Source organism: Dendrobates tinctorius, unplaced genomic scaffold (assembly GCF_039654945.1).
Source record: "Dendrobates tinctorius isolate UK_male_01 unplaced genomic scaffold, ASM3965494v1 ptg000315l, whole genome shotgun sequence".
In the NCBI taxonomy this organism is placed as follows: Eukaryota; Metazoa; Chordata; class Amphibia; order Anura; family Dendrobatidae; genus Dendrobates; species Dendrobates tinctorius.
Window position 1 is genome coordinate 4,640,930 of NW_027361982.1, and position 19,467 is coordinate 4,660,396.

The 19,467-nt window shown below is 42.0% G+C and overlaps 1 protein-coding gene across 1 annotated transcript in view; it reads right to left on the minus strand.

Annotated features, from left to right (window-relative positions):
• Positions 1-19,467, minus strand: part of GABBR1 (gamma-aminobutyric acid type B receptor subunit 1) — a 134,994-nt gene that overhangs the window by 43,782 nt on the left and 71,745 nt on the right. The window contains exons 7-15 of the mRNA XM_073561300.1: positions 7,482-7,642; positions 6,549-6,683; positions 5,386-5,556; positions 4,661-4,762; positions 4,329-4,394; positions 3,539-3,730; positions 3,212-3,454; positions 2,094-2,157; positions 1,662-1,739 (exon numbers count right to left, since the gene is read on the minus strand). Of these exons, the coding sequence (XP_073417401.1) occupies positions 1,662-1,739; positions 2,094-2,157; positions 3,212-3,454; positions 3,539-3,730; positions 4,329-4,394; positions 4,661-4,762; positions 5,386-5,556; positions 6,549-6,683; positions 7,482-7,642 (1,212 nt within the window). The remainder of the gene's footprint in view (positions 1-1,661; positions 1,740-2,093; positions 2,158-3,211; positions 3,455-3,538; positions 3,731-4,328; positions 4,395-4,660; positions 4,763-5,385; positions 5,557-6,548; positions 6,684-7,481; positions 7,643-19,467) is intronic.

The following is a 19,467-nucleotide window of genomic DNA, read 5'->3' on the forward strand; positions in this document are numbered from 1 at the left end:
AAAGTGTGAGAAGGAGAAATTAGAGGGACCAAAATAATCCCAAGTGATAATGTATGAGAAGTGTCAGGAGGATGATGCAGTGGGATCGAAATACAATCCCTGGTGATAACACACAGGAAGGAGAAAAGTAATAGGCCACATCTTGGTCATTGAGTTTTGGTGTCTCCTGCAGTCTCATTTCCCCTGGTGTATAACATCTGGCCCCATTATCCCCCAGTGATATAACATCCGGCCCCAGGTGTATAACATCCGACTCCAGTACCCCCCAGTGATATATCATCCAACCCCATTCCCCCCAGTGATATAACATCCGGCCCCAGGTGTATAACATCTGGTCCCATTACCCCCCAGTGATATAGCATCCAACCCCATCCCCCCCAGTGATGTAACATCCAGCCCAATTTTCACTCCCAGTTGTATAGCATCCGACCCCATAACATTACAGAGTCGGGGGCCGAAGGCTAAGGCGCAGAGAGCAGAAAAGTCACCAATACTCGACCCCATAACTGCAGAGTCCAGACCTCCTCTGGTATCAGCACAAACACTGCGCCCCTGCCAAGAGCTTCATGGCTGAGCAGCTCCTTGCATCTGTAAATCACCAAGCACTATGTCAAGTGTCAGATGAAGTGGCTAAAGCCGCCACAACTGGACTCTGGAGGAGACGTGTACTGTGCAGTGACTGATCACTTTAATATCTGGTTCTGAAGGAGAAGTCTGGGTTTGGGTTCTGGAGTCTGGGTTTGGTGATTCCAGAAAGTTATTACCTCCTGACTGCATTGTGTCACTGTACAGATTGTGGAGGAGGATGATGCTGTGGGGTTGTTATCATGGCTCAGCCTCATGCCCTTATTTCCAGTATTTGGATATAGAATGGGAGGTCATGAAAACTCCTATGGGTATAATGTGGAGGAATATCAATATTTGTGAGATATACCGTGACAGAGAGGGATCAGGATATTGCGGCGTCTGGTTACCCAAACTCCTGAACTGGATAAAATTGCTTCACTATATACCGTACTAAACAGAGTAGGATTTCTTTGCTCGGCAGTGCTAGGGTTAATCAGTTGAGAAATGCCAGTGAGGGTTCATTCTTCCTGGTTTGGAGTTGTTTGGTGTTTGGAGTTGGCGTTCGGAGAGCTGTTGTGGCAATTTCTGTGTGAAGTTTGTTTGTGTGTTCATCCTCTCCTATTTGATTTCACCTACATTACACTCCCCTGTGTTCCACTCTGTTGTTTGGGGAGTGTATTCTGTATAATTGCAGTTTTCTTTTTTTTCCCTGTTTGTCTTCCCTGGTGTGTTTGGTTAGTATAATCCTATACACTTTGGCCACACACCATCCTGGGTGGAGGAGGGAACAAATAATGGTGAGTCAGGAGCATAGCACGGCACGTGACCCCAGCGTTTCCAACTTCACGGGTAATCCGGGGGACAGGGATAGGCTAGGGCGCTCCCTAATGTGAGGGATAGGGAAGGAGTTCCTTTCCCCGAAAATCCTGCAACAGTACTGTGACAATAAATATAAAGGGACGAATACAATCCTTGGTGATAGTATACATTTAATAAGTGTGAGGTGCTCAAGATAGAGGAACAAATTGGATAAAAAGGGACTTGAAAGGGTTATTAAGACAGATCCGAGAGTAAGGGCCGGTGTGAGCACTCACCTATCCACTTGTCATTGTTATACCAGGAGAGGTTGTCCTTTGTGCTGTCATAATAACCGATTTTCTTGTAGAGTCCACCTGGAACACACAGGACCCAGTATTATATGAACATATTAAGGAATCTTTTCTAGAGCACCAACGATGAATGGTTCCTCCAGCATGAACATGTATGAACTAGCATTGGCTACAGTGGATGAAAGGAGTTATCACTCTTTGGTGTCCACTATAAAATATAAGCTGTTACAAAATGTGTATGAGCCCAACTACAAAAATGAATTTTATCCCCAAATATATGCAGTTAAATAAAAAATAATAATTGTCTACAAGGATGAAAAACTTCATTAAGGTGACTTTATTCTACAAAGGACTGTTCTATGATTTTCTAATCAAACCTTAGTAAAGATGATGAAGTTTACAGCCAGCGTCACATACCTTGTAGCTGTTCTATAAGTGTCCAGGCCATACGTGACCCACTTGCATCAAAGACTACGTGACCCTGGAAATAGATGGAAACAACAGGTTCTAAAATAAGGAGAAGACGCCAATCTGATGTGCGCTGGTTTATATGATCATTTGTGCGCACAGACATCGGCGGCTGCTTACGCCACAGGGATGATTTAATCCCAGGCACAACCAGATGGTCGGCAAATGCATGTTATAAAGAACGGATCAATAACTCAGAACATGCAGTTTTTGTGACTTATTGATCCATCCATCATGGAATTTATGTGGAGAATATAAAAAAAAATGTGTGTGCACTGACCAGGTCATTCGGCATAGTCATTTATCACTTCTATGCGGGTTTATATATGAGAATTTGATCTTGGGGCAAATGTGCAGTGTTTAAAGGTGCCATTTTTTTCTTGGTCTACTCATATGTGAATGTAATCTAGGGGCAAGTAGAGCATCTGGGCCAATGGGCAGTGTCCCCAGAGGCCTGGCAACTAAGAAGGCCCATTGTTCCTATTGTCTGATTAGCCCAGGTGGTCATAGGGTTGCCCTGGTCTTGGGTGGACCAATTTTGGAAAAAGACCATTGCATGTTTACTTATGAGGGAAAATATATGTTGAGATCACTATAGATGCATCCAGCAGACCAGCACTTGGGTATCATGCCTAAGTTTGCCCGGAGAGCACCATTAAATATTAAATGATGGAACTTCTAAAACCAAATAATTAGAAATCAGCATGGCTTCGGAAATGTAAATGAAACCTTTGACTCCTATGACAAACACGGCAATATTGACTTCCCTGTAAAAATCAATGGCACTTGAATAGATGCTAAGTATTCATCAGCTCCGTACAATACCATGAAGTCAATATGGGCACTATGAAATGCCATAGTTTATATGGTAAAGTGGCTATTTGAAGATCATAGTGTAGAAGATTGCGCTATATCATTTAGCAGTCCAAGAACAAAGCAGATCTTCAATTCCAATGAAGGAAACATTATTTCTCAGCAAAACATGATGTATATAAAGACATAAGCGTGGAAGAGAAAAGCCTCAATATAAAAAAAACCTAAATAAATAATGAATGGAGGAGACTCACTGAAACACCATCAAAGGAGGATGAATTCATGGCCTTGTAGATCTCCCGGCTGATGTTATCATTGTTATAGTTGAAGTCTTCTAGTCGGAGACCTTTCTTTGATAACTCATAAGCTGTTTTGTTAAGGGCAAGTGCAAGCGCCCAGATAGCATCATAAGCAAGAGGAGCCTCCTGAAGACCTCCGACACCTTCTGGATCCTTGCCAAGACGTTTCTGAAGCTTGTCCATAAACTCCTGGGAGGTCTATAAGAAGAAGATCACACTTGAGTCAACAAGACTGCAGATTAGGTAAAGGGTGAAACAGAAGTATATGGAGGCCATAGTTACCATATTGGAGATACCACGGGTGTTTTCTGGGTTCAACATGACTATTTCTGTGGTTACATGACCCTCAACGGCCCGAGTCATCTCCTCCACCGTGCAGTTTATAGCTGGATCCGGTGTCTTGAACCAGTTATCGGCGTACCAACCAATCAGAAACCAAACGTACTTCTTACCAAAGAGACGTTCTTTATACACCTGAAAGAAGATGTTTTTTAAAAAATTTAACACAACTACAAAAACGATATGGTTGCTCAAGAGTAAATTTAGAGAAAAAAAAGTGGACTACGCACAACTCCGAAAGAATACACTAAACAAAAGTCTTAGACATCAGATTTTGAGAGCTAAAGTAAAGAACATCACAAAAAGATGAAGGTGTTGACTTGTCTATAAATTTTCCCCAGATTTCAATCCAATTGATAATTTTGTCATGTAAGCCACACCGAGCAATGCACATGGGATCTACAGGATCTGCAGCTAGAACCTTGGTGAAAACACCACATGATACCTTTAGAGGTTTTGTGATGCCCATGCGTCGAGTGGCGGCCTTCATAATCTTGGGTATTTGGTTTCACTGTATTGACCAATATGGTATATTCAATATGCAGTCACGATTTTTTTACATTTTTGACTAAATTCTCTTGTTTTCTTAAACCATATATACAGAAGACCAATTAACTTGAGCTACAAGAAGGTGGCAACGTGGAACCGTTTCATGATGAAGACAAAAAAAAAAGTAGTTCTAATAATAACCAAGCCAAATACCTCTCAGGAAATAAGTAATGGCTAATTTTACCTCACAAAAGACCTTCCGCGCCTCGGTTTCATAGAACAATCCAACGATTATTCTAGCATCTTGTCTCTGAAAAATAAGGTAAAACAATAAGTGAGACGTCAAATATTGGAAAGAAAACAGAAAAGAGAAAATGAGGAGAGAAAGTGAGAAGAGACCGTCACATGGAATAGGGCTGAGTACAGTCATTTAATGATCTTTATTGACCAGGTAATGTCAATCATTGCGCTCCAGTCCTACTCATTGACCAAAGGTGAGTCTCCCGAAAAGGACAATCACTTCTAATTCCTGCCAGCAGGAAGTTCCCAAGTGACAATGAGTATGACAGTCCATACCTTGAGATTTTTCACTGGAACAGTGGGGTCAGAGAAGAAGCTCTGGCGGAACGTGATTTCAATGCCGGCTTCCTTCACTCGTTCCTCTAGGTCATCCAGAGTCTGGACAGAAAGGGAAGGAATTAATCAGTGACGCCAAATGAAAGGTGGAACACTTCTTATAATTACAGCGGCCCGTGGGACTATTCAAGAACACCTTTGGACTATTAAGATGATAATGAGCTTCATGATATTATAAGATGGCCATCGTGATACGTTCTCACCTAGATTTGAAGCCTTGGAGATCCACTAATGCTTCATTCAAGTTTAGAAACACTGAGGAACTTTAGTGGCTAAATGATTTGGACTTAATTGTTTTTTTAATATCGTGTTCATAGAATTTCATAAGAGCATCTAATAAAATTTTAGGGGTGGATGATGGCACATCGGACCACCTTTAATGTTATATGTTTAGGCAGCTTTGGACCCTCAGGCCAGCTGCATATGGTAGTTGGCAAGAGCAGGATTCACAAGTAGGTTGTAGCCACCCATAGTGAAAGTTATTGGTACTTTTGGTAGTATAACATGTAAATATTATTATATAAGACTTCAGACTTTTTAAACAAGAACATATAAAAACATCTGTATAATAACACATTTTTAAGGATTTATTCTTCTGGAGATACTTGAGTTACACAATGATATTTTTTCTGATGATGTGACATTTTTAGATCATCTTTACTCACAGAAGTAAAGACCTCGGTCGTTTGCTGAATAGTTGCAATCTTAGTCCATCCCCACTTTTTGAAGAGTTGGACCCTGGTAGGATTGTGCAAGGTTGCAGATGGATGTGTACGGAAGAAGGTCGGGAATCTTTGACGGTTAGAGAGCGCCGGTGAACTGGAGCCATAAGAAAGCTGGAGGGTGAGGAGATCAATTATATGAGATTGGGTACACTCATGAGAGGTGTTGGAGAAGAAAAAGAGAATGATTATAGCTATGGAGAAGAGTAAAATGTTGAAAATGAGAGAAGAATGAAGAGACGTCATAAAAGATAAAATCAGTAATAACACATTTTGTAGAATATAGTTAATATAGTGAAAGGAAGTCAGCGATTAATCGCGTAATTGGAGAGCAAAGAAAAAGGAAAGAGAAAGAAAACAATGGAAAGAAAATAGAGAAAGCAAAAGGAAGACATATCGAAAAAGAAATAATGAATCAAAGGAAGTTAATGAATAATCAAGGAATAGGAGAACAAAGGACGAGAGAGAGGAAAGAGCGACAAAGAAAGAAATAAAGAAACATAGAAAAAGAAATGAGTGAAAGAGAGAAGAAAAAGAAAGAATGAAGGGAGGGAGAAGAAAAAAGAAAGATCAAAATAGTAAAGAGAAAAGAAACTAAAAAGAAAACCTGATTTTAAGAACATAAGGGAAGAGATGAAGAATAGTTAAGGCATTGTAAAAAATATAAAACTATAACAAAGGCAAAACAAAATGATGAGATGAGAAGAATACAACAGCAAGTAAGATGAACAGTCGGAAGGTGCAGAGGGATAAATGGGGCTGTCTAGGAGGCAGCGGAAGATAATGAAAGAAGAGTAGCGGGTGACAGGGGCTAATTAGGGGCAGAAGAACAAGAACTAGAAGGATGAACAAGAAAAATAAGAGAGCAGCAGACTGGAGAAAACAAAAAAGAGGCTCAAGATAAGGAGATCAGTGGAACCAAAGAGAAGATCAGAGGAAGAAGATCAACAGCAGTGGTAAACCACTGAGAATGGAAGGGAGCACAGGAGATGAAGACAAGTGGAGGAATGTGGGAAAGAAGAAGAAACCAAGAGACCTGACGGCTGAATGGTGAAGATAAGAGGGAAAACAAAGAAAGCGTTGGAGTGGCCAGCGAAGCTCCTCACCACAATGAGATGCCACATGCGGGCCGCTTCCGCCACCAGAGTGGAGACACTGCTGCACCCTGGCATCAGCATGATCTTTATGGGGTCATTGTACAGCAACTCATACAGGTGGCGCGTTGCCTGGCCGGGGTCACACTAGAGAGGGCAGACAAATGTGAGATGGCACAATTAGAGTCGAAGCCCTGACTGTCACTACTAAACTGATAGAAAGTGGATGATGAAAGTGCTCTCCCTCCTCAGCCTCTCCTGCTGCCTTCCATCTCCTGTTTTTGTCTCTCTCCCCATCTGTCTCTTTCTCTCCCCCCCTCTCTGCCCATTTCTCTCTCTCACTCTCTCGGTCTATCTCTCTTCTCCGGAATATTTTACCCTTTCCTCCGTTGCCGTGGTAACAGTGAGAGAGCTGAGTGGAATAATGAGAGCGCAGGGGGTAATCCTGTGAGAGAGCCTGGCTGCACCCCCTGCACTCTCTCTCCCCCCTCAGAGATAGTCTTAGTAAAGGTCACACAGTCAGTGTCCGAGCCCCCCTGTGGTGGTCTCAATCCTGTCATGGCTGTCTCTCACTTTTCCCCTGCGGTCTTCCATCCTGTCACTCTCACCACCTCCTCCTCCTCACTTTCTCTTTTGCACTTTTGTTCTTAATCCTTCTCACTTATATTTTGGCATCTTTTATTCTTTCTTTGCTTTTTTTCTAGTCACTGACAAATGAAGCAGTCCCTCCAGTAGTATCTCTTGTAGTCAAAGTTCACCACTGTCATCCACAGCCTGTCGGGGTGTCCAGGACCAAACCGTACAGGTGTTACATACAGGTGTGCAACAAGAGACCGGTAACCACCTATCACCCCCAAAAAGCCTTCACCCACCAGCACCAGCACAACCACCTCTCACACCACCACCAATACCACCACCACCACCACCACCATTACCAGCACTCACCTGGCTGTCATGGTGAATAAGTCTAAGTTCATACTCCGGCAATATATCCCTTCTGTTGTTGACGTCCTCCAGGGCCATCTGTGCAGCTGGGTGACAGGCCTGTCCCCCAGGCCATCCCCCACTCATGGGGAAGAGAGCACCCACGTGCAAGGCTTTCTTACCTGAGACCGCATCACAGAGCAAGAGAGTCAGCACAGGCACACAGAGAGACAGAGACATGGCCAGTGGGGGAGACATCATCATTGGGGAAGTGGGGAGAACAAGGGTAACAGGAGGCTGGAGAGATTGGGTATAGTGGGAGACATCGCACACGCAGATACAGGGAAAAGAAGTGCGAGAGGGTTAAAAGGTGCGAGAGTGCAAGTGATGGGGACAAGAGAGCACAAGCAAAACACACCAAAAAATATTAAACAGATAAACAGATGGCAAAGATGTTAAAGCACAAAGATCAACAGGAAGCAAAAAGAACAGGTGGAACCATGAGACTGACAGGTACACCAGAGTGCAATTAGACTGTCAGGAAGGAGCGATGTACAGAATGGAATGCCTGGGATCAGTGAATGGAAAAGAATGGAAAAGGGAAATCCAGAAAGACAGCCAGTGACTAAATTAGACAGGCAGTGTCAGTGTGCAGCAAGACAGCCCACGGATGTGGCAGGAGAGCACCGCAGCATCTGCACGATTCCTGATTTAATTCTGCAGTCTAGAGAACGACACAGAGATGGAGAGAGGGAGCAGGAGGAGGAGATGCAATGATGTCACCCACGCCGAAGGGAGCGAGGGATTACAAAGAGAATGGGAAATGAGAGAGGGGGGAGAGAGAGGATGGGGCTGCAATAGGGGCAGAGGGAGAGCAATGGAAACAGGACGGAGGTGTCAAGCAGATGACAGGTGAGAGCAAAGAAGGGAGCATGACACCATGCAAGCGCAGGTAGCTAAACATACAGAGAGATGTAGCAGTGCAAAATGCGTTGACTAACTCTTTGGAGCTACATAATTTGTGCATCCTTCTTTCTCTCCAAGTTAAGTTAAAACACAGCACCAAAAAATGTCATGATGAGTAATGACAAACTCTGCTTTGGTCTAAATCTATTAGTGCAAAGACCCCAAAAAAAAAAGAAAAAAAAAAAGTAAGCCAAAAAAAGCTCTAAAAATGTGGTACAGAGTAGATGAAATCAATACAAAGACCCTCAGAGTCAAGACTAAGTCCCCAGAAACACAGGAGAACCCATGGAAAATTAAGAAACATAAAAGATGAAACCAGCAAAAGCATACAAGTCACTAAAAATAAGTTATAGCCTTCAAAACATTGTAACACGGACATCCTTGAATATCAGAAGAACCTTCCACTTCACTTCTCACCAAGGAGCAAACTAAGGCTTTATCTTATTTTGTGCACTTGGACAGAGAGGGAAAAGGAAGAAAGACACAACTAGAAAAATGTTCAATATGCAGAAGAGAGCTCAATCTGATCAAACAAAGGAAGTCGTTGTCCAGGGTTGTCCACCGATATCCCAGACCTCAAGAAATGACACAACTTTCAAGAGAATGCAGTACATGAAATACTATTCTGCTTTGTCCACACTTCACACGTAATCTATATATATGAAACTCAAAATCTGTAGAAGCCCGCTCTATACAAATCTACAGTTCTTGCCCGATTTGGGTGAAATTTGGCACGCCCCCTCACCACCCACAGAAGTAGAACACTGGGCATGTTAAATATTGCTAGCGTCCCCCCGTCATGAGATTGGGGCCCCCGAAGTTAAGCCCTATACATATAATGGAGAAAGGTGAAGGTGAAGGTGAAAGTAAAAGTGCTGAGGAGAAAACAACAGTTGTGACTGACAGGGACGGTTTATAGCGACGGCGCCAAAGAGTCACTTCTAAAAGGACCGCACCACCACACACAACAAACATTTTACAAACACCATACAAACATCACACAGACAGCACACATACAGCAACCCACAAGCACAACACCACACAAATGCCACAACACCACACAAAAACCAGACCACTCTAGACACACACAACACAAACACCACCCCACAAATACCACATGCACACCACACACACACGCATGCAAGGACCACACACGCATGTCAATCACTTAAAGTAGCCGACATTAATTTGGAGAACCCGTGTTTTTCACATGGACAGTTGTACGTTGCTTGCTCTAGAGTGGGTAACCCCAAAAATCTTTTCATATATGCACCTGAAGGTAAAACCAGAACATTGCTTACCAAAAAGCACTACAATAGATAGTTGTTTAACTGTAAACCAATTTTACTCTTTTGTCCGTGAACTACTTATAGATTACACTGGAGGGAGGCGGGAAGGGTTGCACTATGTAGTTAATTGGGTGTAAATGTTTTATATGTTTGTGTAAGGCGCATAAATTTTCATTTTTGATAAAAAATAGTTAAAAAAATAGTTATAAGAGTATATACTACATAATATGCATTGAATATGTAAAATCACTAAAAATGTTGAAATTAAAAAAGAAGTTGTTGCTCACATCAATGTTACGACAAATTAGTAAAATGCCAAAATAATAAAAATTTAAAATGGAAAAAAAATTTTACTGTATCACTCTGAAAATGTCAATTTCAGGGTGACACTGAAAATTTTAGTTTAGCTACCATAACCAAAAATTGAACATATTTTACGCGAGCGAAGCCACGAATATTCTACTATTATCCCATAAAAAGTTTCAAGGATTGGTTATCTCCAGGAATTGGGTTGTGGAGACTCTCAGTATAAGAAACCATGAATAGACCGTTGTAACATCTAAAGATAGGTGAATGACCAATCTGGAGAAAACCTCACTCATATAGCCACAGTGGCCCTAAGAACTATTAGAAGACAGGGCAGAGTTGGGATGATGATATAGAAGAAACTAAAAAACTAATGACTGTGAAAGAGTAAGCAAAATGAAGACAAGGTAGTGAGAGATGACATGAAAAAAGAGGAAAACAAAATGTGTGTAATATGTGGAAAAAGAGGAGAAATTGCAGGAAATATAAAGGAGGTAATAAAGCAAAATTGATGAAAAATAAAAAAAGGGCTAAAAGAGGAAGTGTGAGAAAAAAAGAGAGCGAAGAAAAAATGGATCATAATGATGAAGAAAAAGTGAGAAGGCGAAAAAGATGAAAAAAATGAAAAAATGAGGAAAGAGAACAAAATGTGATGACATTGAAGAGGAAGACGACGGAGAAAAAGAGAAAGATGGGGTTAAGAACAGGCAGAGAAACAGATAGAGATGAAGATGATGATGATGACGATGAAAGGAAAGCAGAAGCAGTAACATGGAAGAATGAGGAGAGGGGAAAAGGAGAAAATATCAGGCTATGTGCACACGGTGCGGTTTCTGCTGCGTTTCCGCAGCGTTTTTGCCGCTGCGGAAACGCAGCAGTTCCGCTGACCAAGTACAGTACAATGAAACCCTATGGGGTTTCAAAAACGCTGTGCTGACGGTGCGGTTTTTTCCGCGCGGTTTTGCTGCGGTTTTTTTTCCGCAGCATGTCAATTGTTTCTGCCGATTCCGCTGCGGTTTCATACCTCTACCATAGTAGAGGTGTGAAACCGCAGGGCAAAACCGCAGACCAAACCGGAGGAAAACCGCAGGTCACTTTACCTGCGGTTTTACCTGCGTTTCCGCGCGGAAAAAACCGCAGCGGAATCCGCAACGTGTGCACATAGCCTAAGGAAGAATAGGAAGGAGATTAGGACAAGAAGTTGTGGAAAGAGGATAGGAAGGAAGGAACTAATAGGAGAAAACTAGGAATCAGATGAAATAGGTGAGAATAGCATGAAGATAAACAACTAATAATGATAAAGGCAAAGACAAAGATGGTGGAAAAGATGAAAGAAATTAGGATAGAAACAAACTGGGCAAATAAAATAGTAAATAAGTGGAAGAGAAAAAGAAGATGCATGATAAAAATAAGAAGGGAAGGAAGTGAAGAACGGGAAGAATAAGACAAGGAAGAAAAAAGGGAAAAGGAATGGCAAAGAACAAGAAAAACAAGAAGACAAAGATGAAGAGGAAGAAATCAAAAAAGAGAAAGGGGATAAAGAAAAGAAAGAAGAGAAAGATGGAGAGGAACAAGAAGCGGTAAAGAGTCATGAAGAAATGGGCTGAAATGAAAAACATGAAGGAAAGCAAAAATAGGGAGAAGTTAATAAAGGGAAGAAGTGGAAGATGAAGAATAAAAGAATGATAAAATAAACAAGTGGAGAATACAGAAGAACAAGGGAAGGAGAACAATTAAAGGAAAAAAAGATGAAGAAAAGGATGAAATAACTAAAGAGCAAGATGAAAAAATATAAGTAAGAATGGTGGAAGAAATATTCATATATTTGTCTGAAATCATAGAAAGCTTGATCCTGAAAGTTCAGGAAATCCCTTCTGTGAACACCAAGAAGCCAATGCCAGATCCTTTCCTTGCACAATAGAACAACGTATCAGGGAAGAAATGCCAGTAAATAGTTTACATAACTCTTGGTAAAATATAAAAGAAAACTGTAAAACTGAGGATTGGGCATATAGACTGCAGAGCTGCAGGAGTAAGACAAGGAGGAAAATTCTAGGCCGAAGATGAGGAGGGGTCTGGAGTAACCATGAAAAGAGGCACAAGAAAACCACAAGAACAAGCATAGGCGATACAGCAGCTTAAAGAAGTGATGGGGCCTGGAAGTATCTGCTCCCCATACATGTTTGCCCCCTCCCAATCGTTCTCCTTCATTCAATTTGTATTTAGGTCAAAGGGATTTTTGCAGAATCTTCTACAATCTCTGTACATGGAGAGAAGTAAGAATTGTTACTGGGACAAGACTAGAAAGTGATGTGGGAAAGAAAGACGACCAAAGAGGACCTCCAGACAGACAATATAAATCCTGCTGGGGCTTGTAGTTACAATAAAGAAAGAAGTCTAGTGCCACAATGTCTATTATCTTCAAAAGGACATCTCCACAAGAAAAGACGAGGGAGAGCAACAACCAGGAATCCCACACAGTCGCTGCCCTGATAGCAATGTCTTGGACATCACAACATACTAAATACTGCTGTTACTTTAATTGCTGGAGATCTTATACCAATGTATGTCTACATGTCACTGTCATTTTTGTACATAGGAGCAGTATTATAGTAGTTATATTCTTGTACATAGGAGCATTATTATAGTAGTTATATTCTTGTACATAGGAGCATTATTATAGTAGTTATATTCTTGTACATAGGGGGCAGTATTATAGTAGTTATATTCTTGTACATAGGGGGCAGTATTATAGTAGTTATATTCTTGTACATAGGAGGCAGTATTATAGCAGTTATATTCTTGTACATAGGGGGCAGTATTATAGTAGTTATATTCTTGTACATAGGAGCAGTATTATAGTAGTTATATTCTTGTACATAGGGGCAGTATTATAGTAGCTATATTCTTGTACATAGGGGGCAGTATTATAGTAGCTATATTCTTGTACATAGGAGCAGTATTACAGTAGTTATATTCTTGTACATAGGGGGCAGTATTATAGTAGTTATATTCTTGTACACAGGAGCAGTATTATAGTAGTTATATTCTTGTACATAGGAGCAATATTATAGTAGTTATATTCTTGTACATAGGAGCAGTATTATAGTAGTTATATTCTTGTACATAGGGGGCAGTATTATAATAGTTATATTCTAGTACATAGGAGCAGTATTATAGTAGTTATATTCTAGTACATAGGGACAGAATTATAGTAGTTATATTCTTGTACATAGGAACAGTATTATAGTAGTTATATTCTTGTACATAGGAGCAGTATTATAGTAGTTATATTCTTGTACATACGAGCAGTATTATAGTAGTTATATTCTTGTACATAGGGGCAGTATTTTAGTAGTTATATTCTTGTACATAGGGGGCAGTATTATAGTAGTTATATTCTTCTACATAGAGGGCAGTATTATAGTCAGGACCGCCATTAGGGCATTACTGCCCTGACTGGCGTATGGGGCCTGGTGGGCAGAGGGGGCCCAGTCTCCTCTGCTCACCAGGCCCCTACCGGCAGGTAAACCGGGCCCTGGCTAGCGGCGCTGCGGGCGGCAGCTAAACGCTATTGAAATGTGGGCCCGGCGGCCCGCACGTCAATAGTTAACAGCTGCCAGCCAATCGGAGGCTAGCAGCTGACGTCAGCCGCAACGCGCACCTCGCCGGCATCTAATGTCAGAGCTGGAGCGCGGCCAGGTAAGGAGAACTTTTTTTTTTGACAGCGGCGATCCAGGGGGCCCAAGGGCAGAATGCTGGACAGGGGCAGAATGCTGAACATGGGGCAAAATGCTGAACATGGGGCAAAATGCTGAACATGGGGCAGAATGCTGAACATGGGGCAGAATGCTGGACTGGGGCAGAATGCTGGACATGGGGCAGAATGCTGGACTGGGGCAGAATGCTGGACATGGGGCACAATGCTGGAGACTGGGGCACAATGCTGGATATGAGGCAGAATGCTGAACATGGGGCAGAATGCTGGACTGGGGCAGAATGCTGGACATGGGGCAGAATGCTGGACATGGGGCAGAATGCTGGACTGGGGCAGAATGCTGGACATGGGGCAGAATGCTGGACTGGGGCAGAATGATGGACATGGGGCAGAATGCTGGACTGGGGCAGAATGCTGGAGACTGGGGCAGAATGCTGGAGACTGGGGCAGAATGCTGGAGACTGGGGCAGAATACTAGACTAGGCCGGATTCTGGACTGGGGCAGAATGCTGGAGACTTGGACAGAATGCTGGAGACCGGGGCAGAATACTGGACTAGGCCGGATTCCGGACTGGGGCAGAATGCTGAACATGGGGAAGAATGCTGGACTGGGGCAGAATGCTGGACTTGGGGCAGAATGCTGAACATGGGGCAGAATGCTGAACATGGGGCAGAATGCTGGACTGGGGCAGAATGCTGAACATGGGGCAGAATGCTAGAGACTGGGGCAGAATGCTGGAGACTGGGGCAGAATGCTGGAGACTGGGGCAGAATGCTGGAGACTGGGGCAGAATGCTGGACATGAGGGCAGAATGCTGGAGACTGGGGCAGAATGGAGATACGGGGCATGATTGGAGACCGATCGCACAGGATCATGGGGCAGGATGGATACGATGGAGATCATATGGGGCAGAATGGATACTCATGAGGGCGGGATGGGAGAACATATGGCTAAAGTCAGGAATGAGATACACGGGGGTCAGGATGGGGGATATTATTACCAGAGGGGCTAATTAAGGGATATTATTACTGCAGTGATGTATTTAATTTTTTGAGGATACTGTTTTAAATGGGGGGGTTCTGTTACTCTGCTGAGCGACACTATGTCGCCTTTTTTTCTTCATGTGGTGTAATGTAGAAGTTGGGAAAAAATAAGTAATGTGTTCTGCAAGCGGAGCTCTAGATAACTGTGTTATTTCCTGCAGAGACGAGCCCTGGCTGGAAGACGTGATGGTGATCTGTGCTGGATGAATGAAAAGCAAGGATGAAGGATTTCACCTAGAGACATCACTGGTGAGTTAGTGTGTTACCTGTACACTGACACTATACATTGTATACTATATATAGAGGTCCTGTGTATAATGTCACCAGTGATCACTGTGTTACCTGTACATTATATACAGAGCTCCTGTGTATAATGTCATTGATCACTATATAACCTGTACACAGACACTGCATACTAAATACAGATCTCCTGTGTATAATGCCACTTATGGTGATAGTATTGTTTTTTTATTACTGATCAGCATTGTAGTATTCAGTCACTATGTGGTGGTAATATGTGGTCTGGGCATGGTGTGGTGGTATTTGTCCCTTGTGTGTTGCTATTATTTGGTCACTTTGTGGTGGTAATATGTGGTCTGGTCAAGGTGCGGTGCTATTTGTTCCTTGTATGTGATATTATTCGGTCACTATGGTAGTAATATGTGGTCTGGTCATGGTGCAGTGGTATTTGTTCCTTGTGTGTGGTATTATAGGTCACTATGTGGTGGTAATATGTGGTCTGGACATGGTGTAACGGTATTTGCTCCTTGTATGTGATATTATTGGTCATTTTAAACATTGAAAAATAAATAAAAATATACCTAAAGTGTATTGCATATTTTATCAAATATTTAATAGGTTACAGTAGAGTAGAGCCCGGCCAAAAGTGTCTACCCTGTTATGGTGGCGGCTTAAAAAAATATTTGTCCAAAGCAAAAGCTGCTGGCTATATGTGATCTGGTGATGGGAACTGTTAAAGTGTGATAGGTGAGAAGTGGAGTTTTTCCAAGAGAGAGCGGTGGCACTGTGGATAATTTGAGGGGTGGAGGCGGGGCTGGGTGGAGCCTGGGCGGAGTCTCAAGGGGGCCCCGAAAATTTTGCCAGTATGGGGCCCCAAAATTTCTAGTGGCAGCCCTGATTATAGTAGTTATATTCTTGTACATAGAGAGCAGTATTATAGTATTTATATTCTTCTACATAGGGGGCAGTATTATAGTAGTTCTATTCTTGTACGTGGGGGCAGTATTATATTATATTCTTGTACACAGGGAGCAGTATTATAGTAGTTATATTCTGGTACATAGGAGCAATATTATAGTAGTTATATTCTTGTACATAGGAAGCAGTATTATAGTCATTGTACTCTTGTAGGGCAGTATTATAGTAGTAATATTCTTGTACATAGGGAGCAGTATTATAGTAGTTATATTCTTGTACATAGGGGCAGTATTATAGAAGTCATATTCTTGTACATAGGGAGCAGTATTATAGTAGTTATATTCTTGTACATGGGGCAGTATTATAGTAGTCATATTCTTGCACATAGGGAGCAGTATTAAAGTAGTAATATTCTTGTACATAGGGGGCAGTATTATAGTAGTTATATTCTTGTACACAGGGAGCAGTATTATACTAGTTATATTCTGGTACATAGGGGGCAGTATTGTAGTAGTTATATTCTTGTACATGGGGCACTATTATAGTAGTTATATTCTTGTACATAGGGACAGTATTACTGTAGTTATATTCTTGCACATGGGGGCACTATTATAGTAGTTATATTCTTGTACATAGGGGCACTATTATAGTAGTTATATTCTTGTACATAGGGGCAGTATTCTAGTAGTTATATTCTTGTACATAGGGGCAGTATTATAGTAGTTATATTCTTGTACATGGGGCACTATTATAGTAGTTATATTCTTGTACATAGGGGCAGTATTATAGTAGTTATATTCTTGTACATAGGGGCAGTATTATAGTAGTTATATTCTTGTACATAGGGGCAGAATTCTAGTAGTTATATTCTTGTACATGGGGGCAGTATTATAGTAGTTATATTCTCGTACATGGGGGCAGCATTATAGTGTTTATATTATCGTACATAGGGGCAGTAGGAAAGTAATTATTAGTATTGGAAAGACATGAAATCTGTGCTCCATCATTGGGGTAACTCGGATTCAATAAAAAACTGATTTTAATATTAGCTTTGACTGTAATTACCCTTTAAACCATTAGAGGAACTCTCCATTATAGAGCAGTCCTCATGAGCAGAGTCGCTCCGCTCTGCTGTCTGCCATTCCCCATGCGTCACACAGCAGCAGGGGTTAATTACTAATTAATTACTGAGACATATTTGCTGCGGGTTGTTGAGTGCTGCTTTACAGCAGAGAGGTGAAGACCACAGGCAGCCATGTTTGCCATTGGGGGGTGTAATAACCGGCCAGGCTGGGGAGTATTGGGCCTCTAAAATGGCTTCTAGTTCTGCAAACTGACAGCTTTTACAATGTTTGAGTGACACTGAGTGCTGCCAGCACGTTACACAAATTTATCCTGCAGCCAATAAAACACTAAAAAGCATTACGTGACCTGAAAATTCACCGGCATAAAAATGCCCTCGAACCAGCAACTGGAAATGGGCCACATGCTGTAGAAGCTGAGCATCTGTGTGCTCAGCTATGAAAATCTGTCCCTGGATGGTGGAGCAGGAACATAGTGATACTGACGCTCTCCACAGAAAACACATCGGCCACGGGTGCAGATTTCTGCCATAGTGGGCCTCAATGATCAAAACAGAAAGCAAAACTGCCTTTTGTTGCTCGTAGCAACCAATCAGAGCACAGTTTTCACTTCCCAAACAGCTCTGGTAAAATGAAAGCTGCACTATGATTGGTTGCTGTGGTCAACAATGGCATGCCTCCTTTTAGAGAAGAGATTTGCACCAAAATTCAGGGGGTTTTTTTATCTATCAATTTCTGGTGGATAGAGGATCCCATGTTTATGCACAGTCCTAATAGGCTCCGCTTCACTTTCGATTGTCCTTTCTCAGCTTCCAAGAGCTCTAATTTTGGGAATTGTTTGGTCGACAGCGCTGTTTCTGGGCTTTTTTTCTTCCGATTCAAGCTCTAATTTTTATCATCACCATTTTGGGGTTCTTAGGCTAATTTCACACTTGCTTTTTTTTGCAGCACGTTTTTCCCGCAAAAAAACGCATTGAAAAAACGCATACAAAAGCATACAACTGCTGCGTTTTTTTCAAGCATTTTTATGAGCATGCATGAAAAAAACGCAGCGTTTTTATGCGTTTGTATGCGTTTTTACCGCGTTTGCGTTTTTTCCAAACATTAGGTGGCCCCTCACACTAACCCAAACCATGACTTTACTAACCCTAACCCTAACCCTGACCCTAACCCTGACCCTAACCCTATCCCTGACCCTGACCCTAACCCTGACCCTAACCCTAACCCTGACCCTAACCCTGACCCTAACCCTGACCCTATCCCTGACCCTAACCCTAACCCTAACCCTGACCCTAACCCTAACCCTGACCCTAACCCTGACCCTAACCCTAACCCTGACCCTAACCCTTAACCAAACCATACTAACCCTAACCCAAACCCTAAACCCTAACTAACCCTAACCCTGACCCTAACCCAAACCCTGACCCTAACCCTAACCCTGACCCTAACCCTGACCCTAAACCCCCTTATCTAACCCTAACTCTAACCCAAACCCCTAAATTCCATGGTTAACAAAAAAAAACGCATGTGCAAAAAAACGCATACATAAGCATGCCAATGCGCACATATGCGCACCCATAGACTTATAATGGGTGTCTTGCTGTAAAAAAACGCATTGCGCGCGCATGCGTTTTTTTGAGGCAAGTCGGACGCCCAAAAAATGCAACAGGATGCATTTTGTGCGCCCGAACGCATACCGCAAAAAAACGCATGCGCGCAAAAACGCATACAAACGCGTGTGTATGCGCACATAAGCGCATCCCATGCAAAGTATAGGAAAAAAAATCGCATGCGTTTTTTAGCGCTAAAATACCGCGAAAAAAAACGCAAGTGTGAAACCAGCCTTATGAACTCTTTTTAAATTTTTTTTTTAGAAAATGACCATTTTATTTCTTTTGACTGCTGACCATATGGTTTATTAGTTGGGACAGTTACGCACGAGGCATCAATAAATATGTTTATTATTATTTTTATTTAGGTTTTGGGCAAACAAATAATTTTTTTTTGTATTCTTTATTGGACTTGAACCAGGATTCACTTGATCGCTTGTACGATGCACTTTTCATAAAATACCCTGAGGATTGGGAATATAAAAGGGGCAACACTGTGCAGGATCTATATTAAAAATATCACAAATAAAAGTGCAAAGCTGATGCACTCACCAGACTTAGGCTGAAGGAACAGCATATTAACCCTGGGGGGGATCCTAACCAGGGTCCTGGTTACTCGGTCTGCTGCACGGCTACTGGTCCACGAGGCGATCCTCAATTGTCCGCAAGTGAAAGTAAAAAGATGTAGAAAAACAGTCTAGTTCCAGCGCTTCCGAAAATCATGTCATGTGCTATAGTGGCTTATTGAAAAAGTTTTTTATTCTGCATATACCAAGTAAAAACAAGTAAAAACAACGCATTACGGCTTGAAAAGAGCAAAAGCCTTCATCAGGT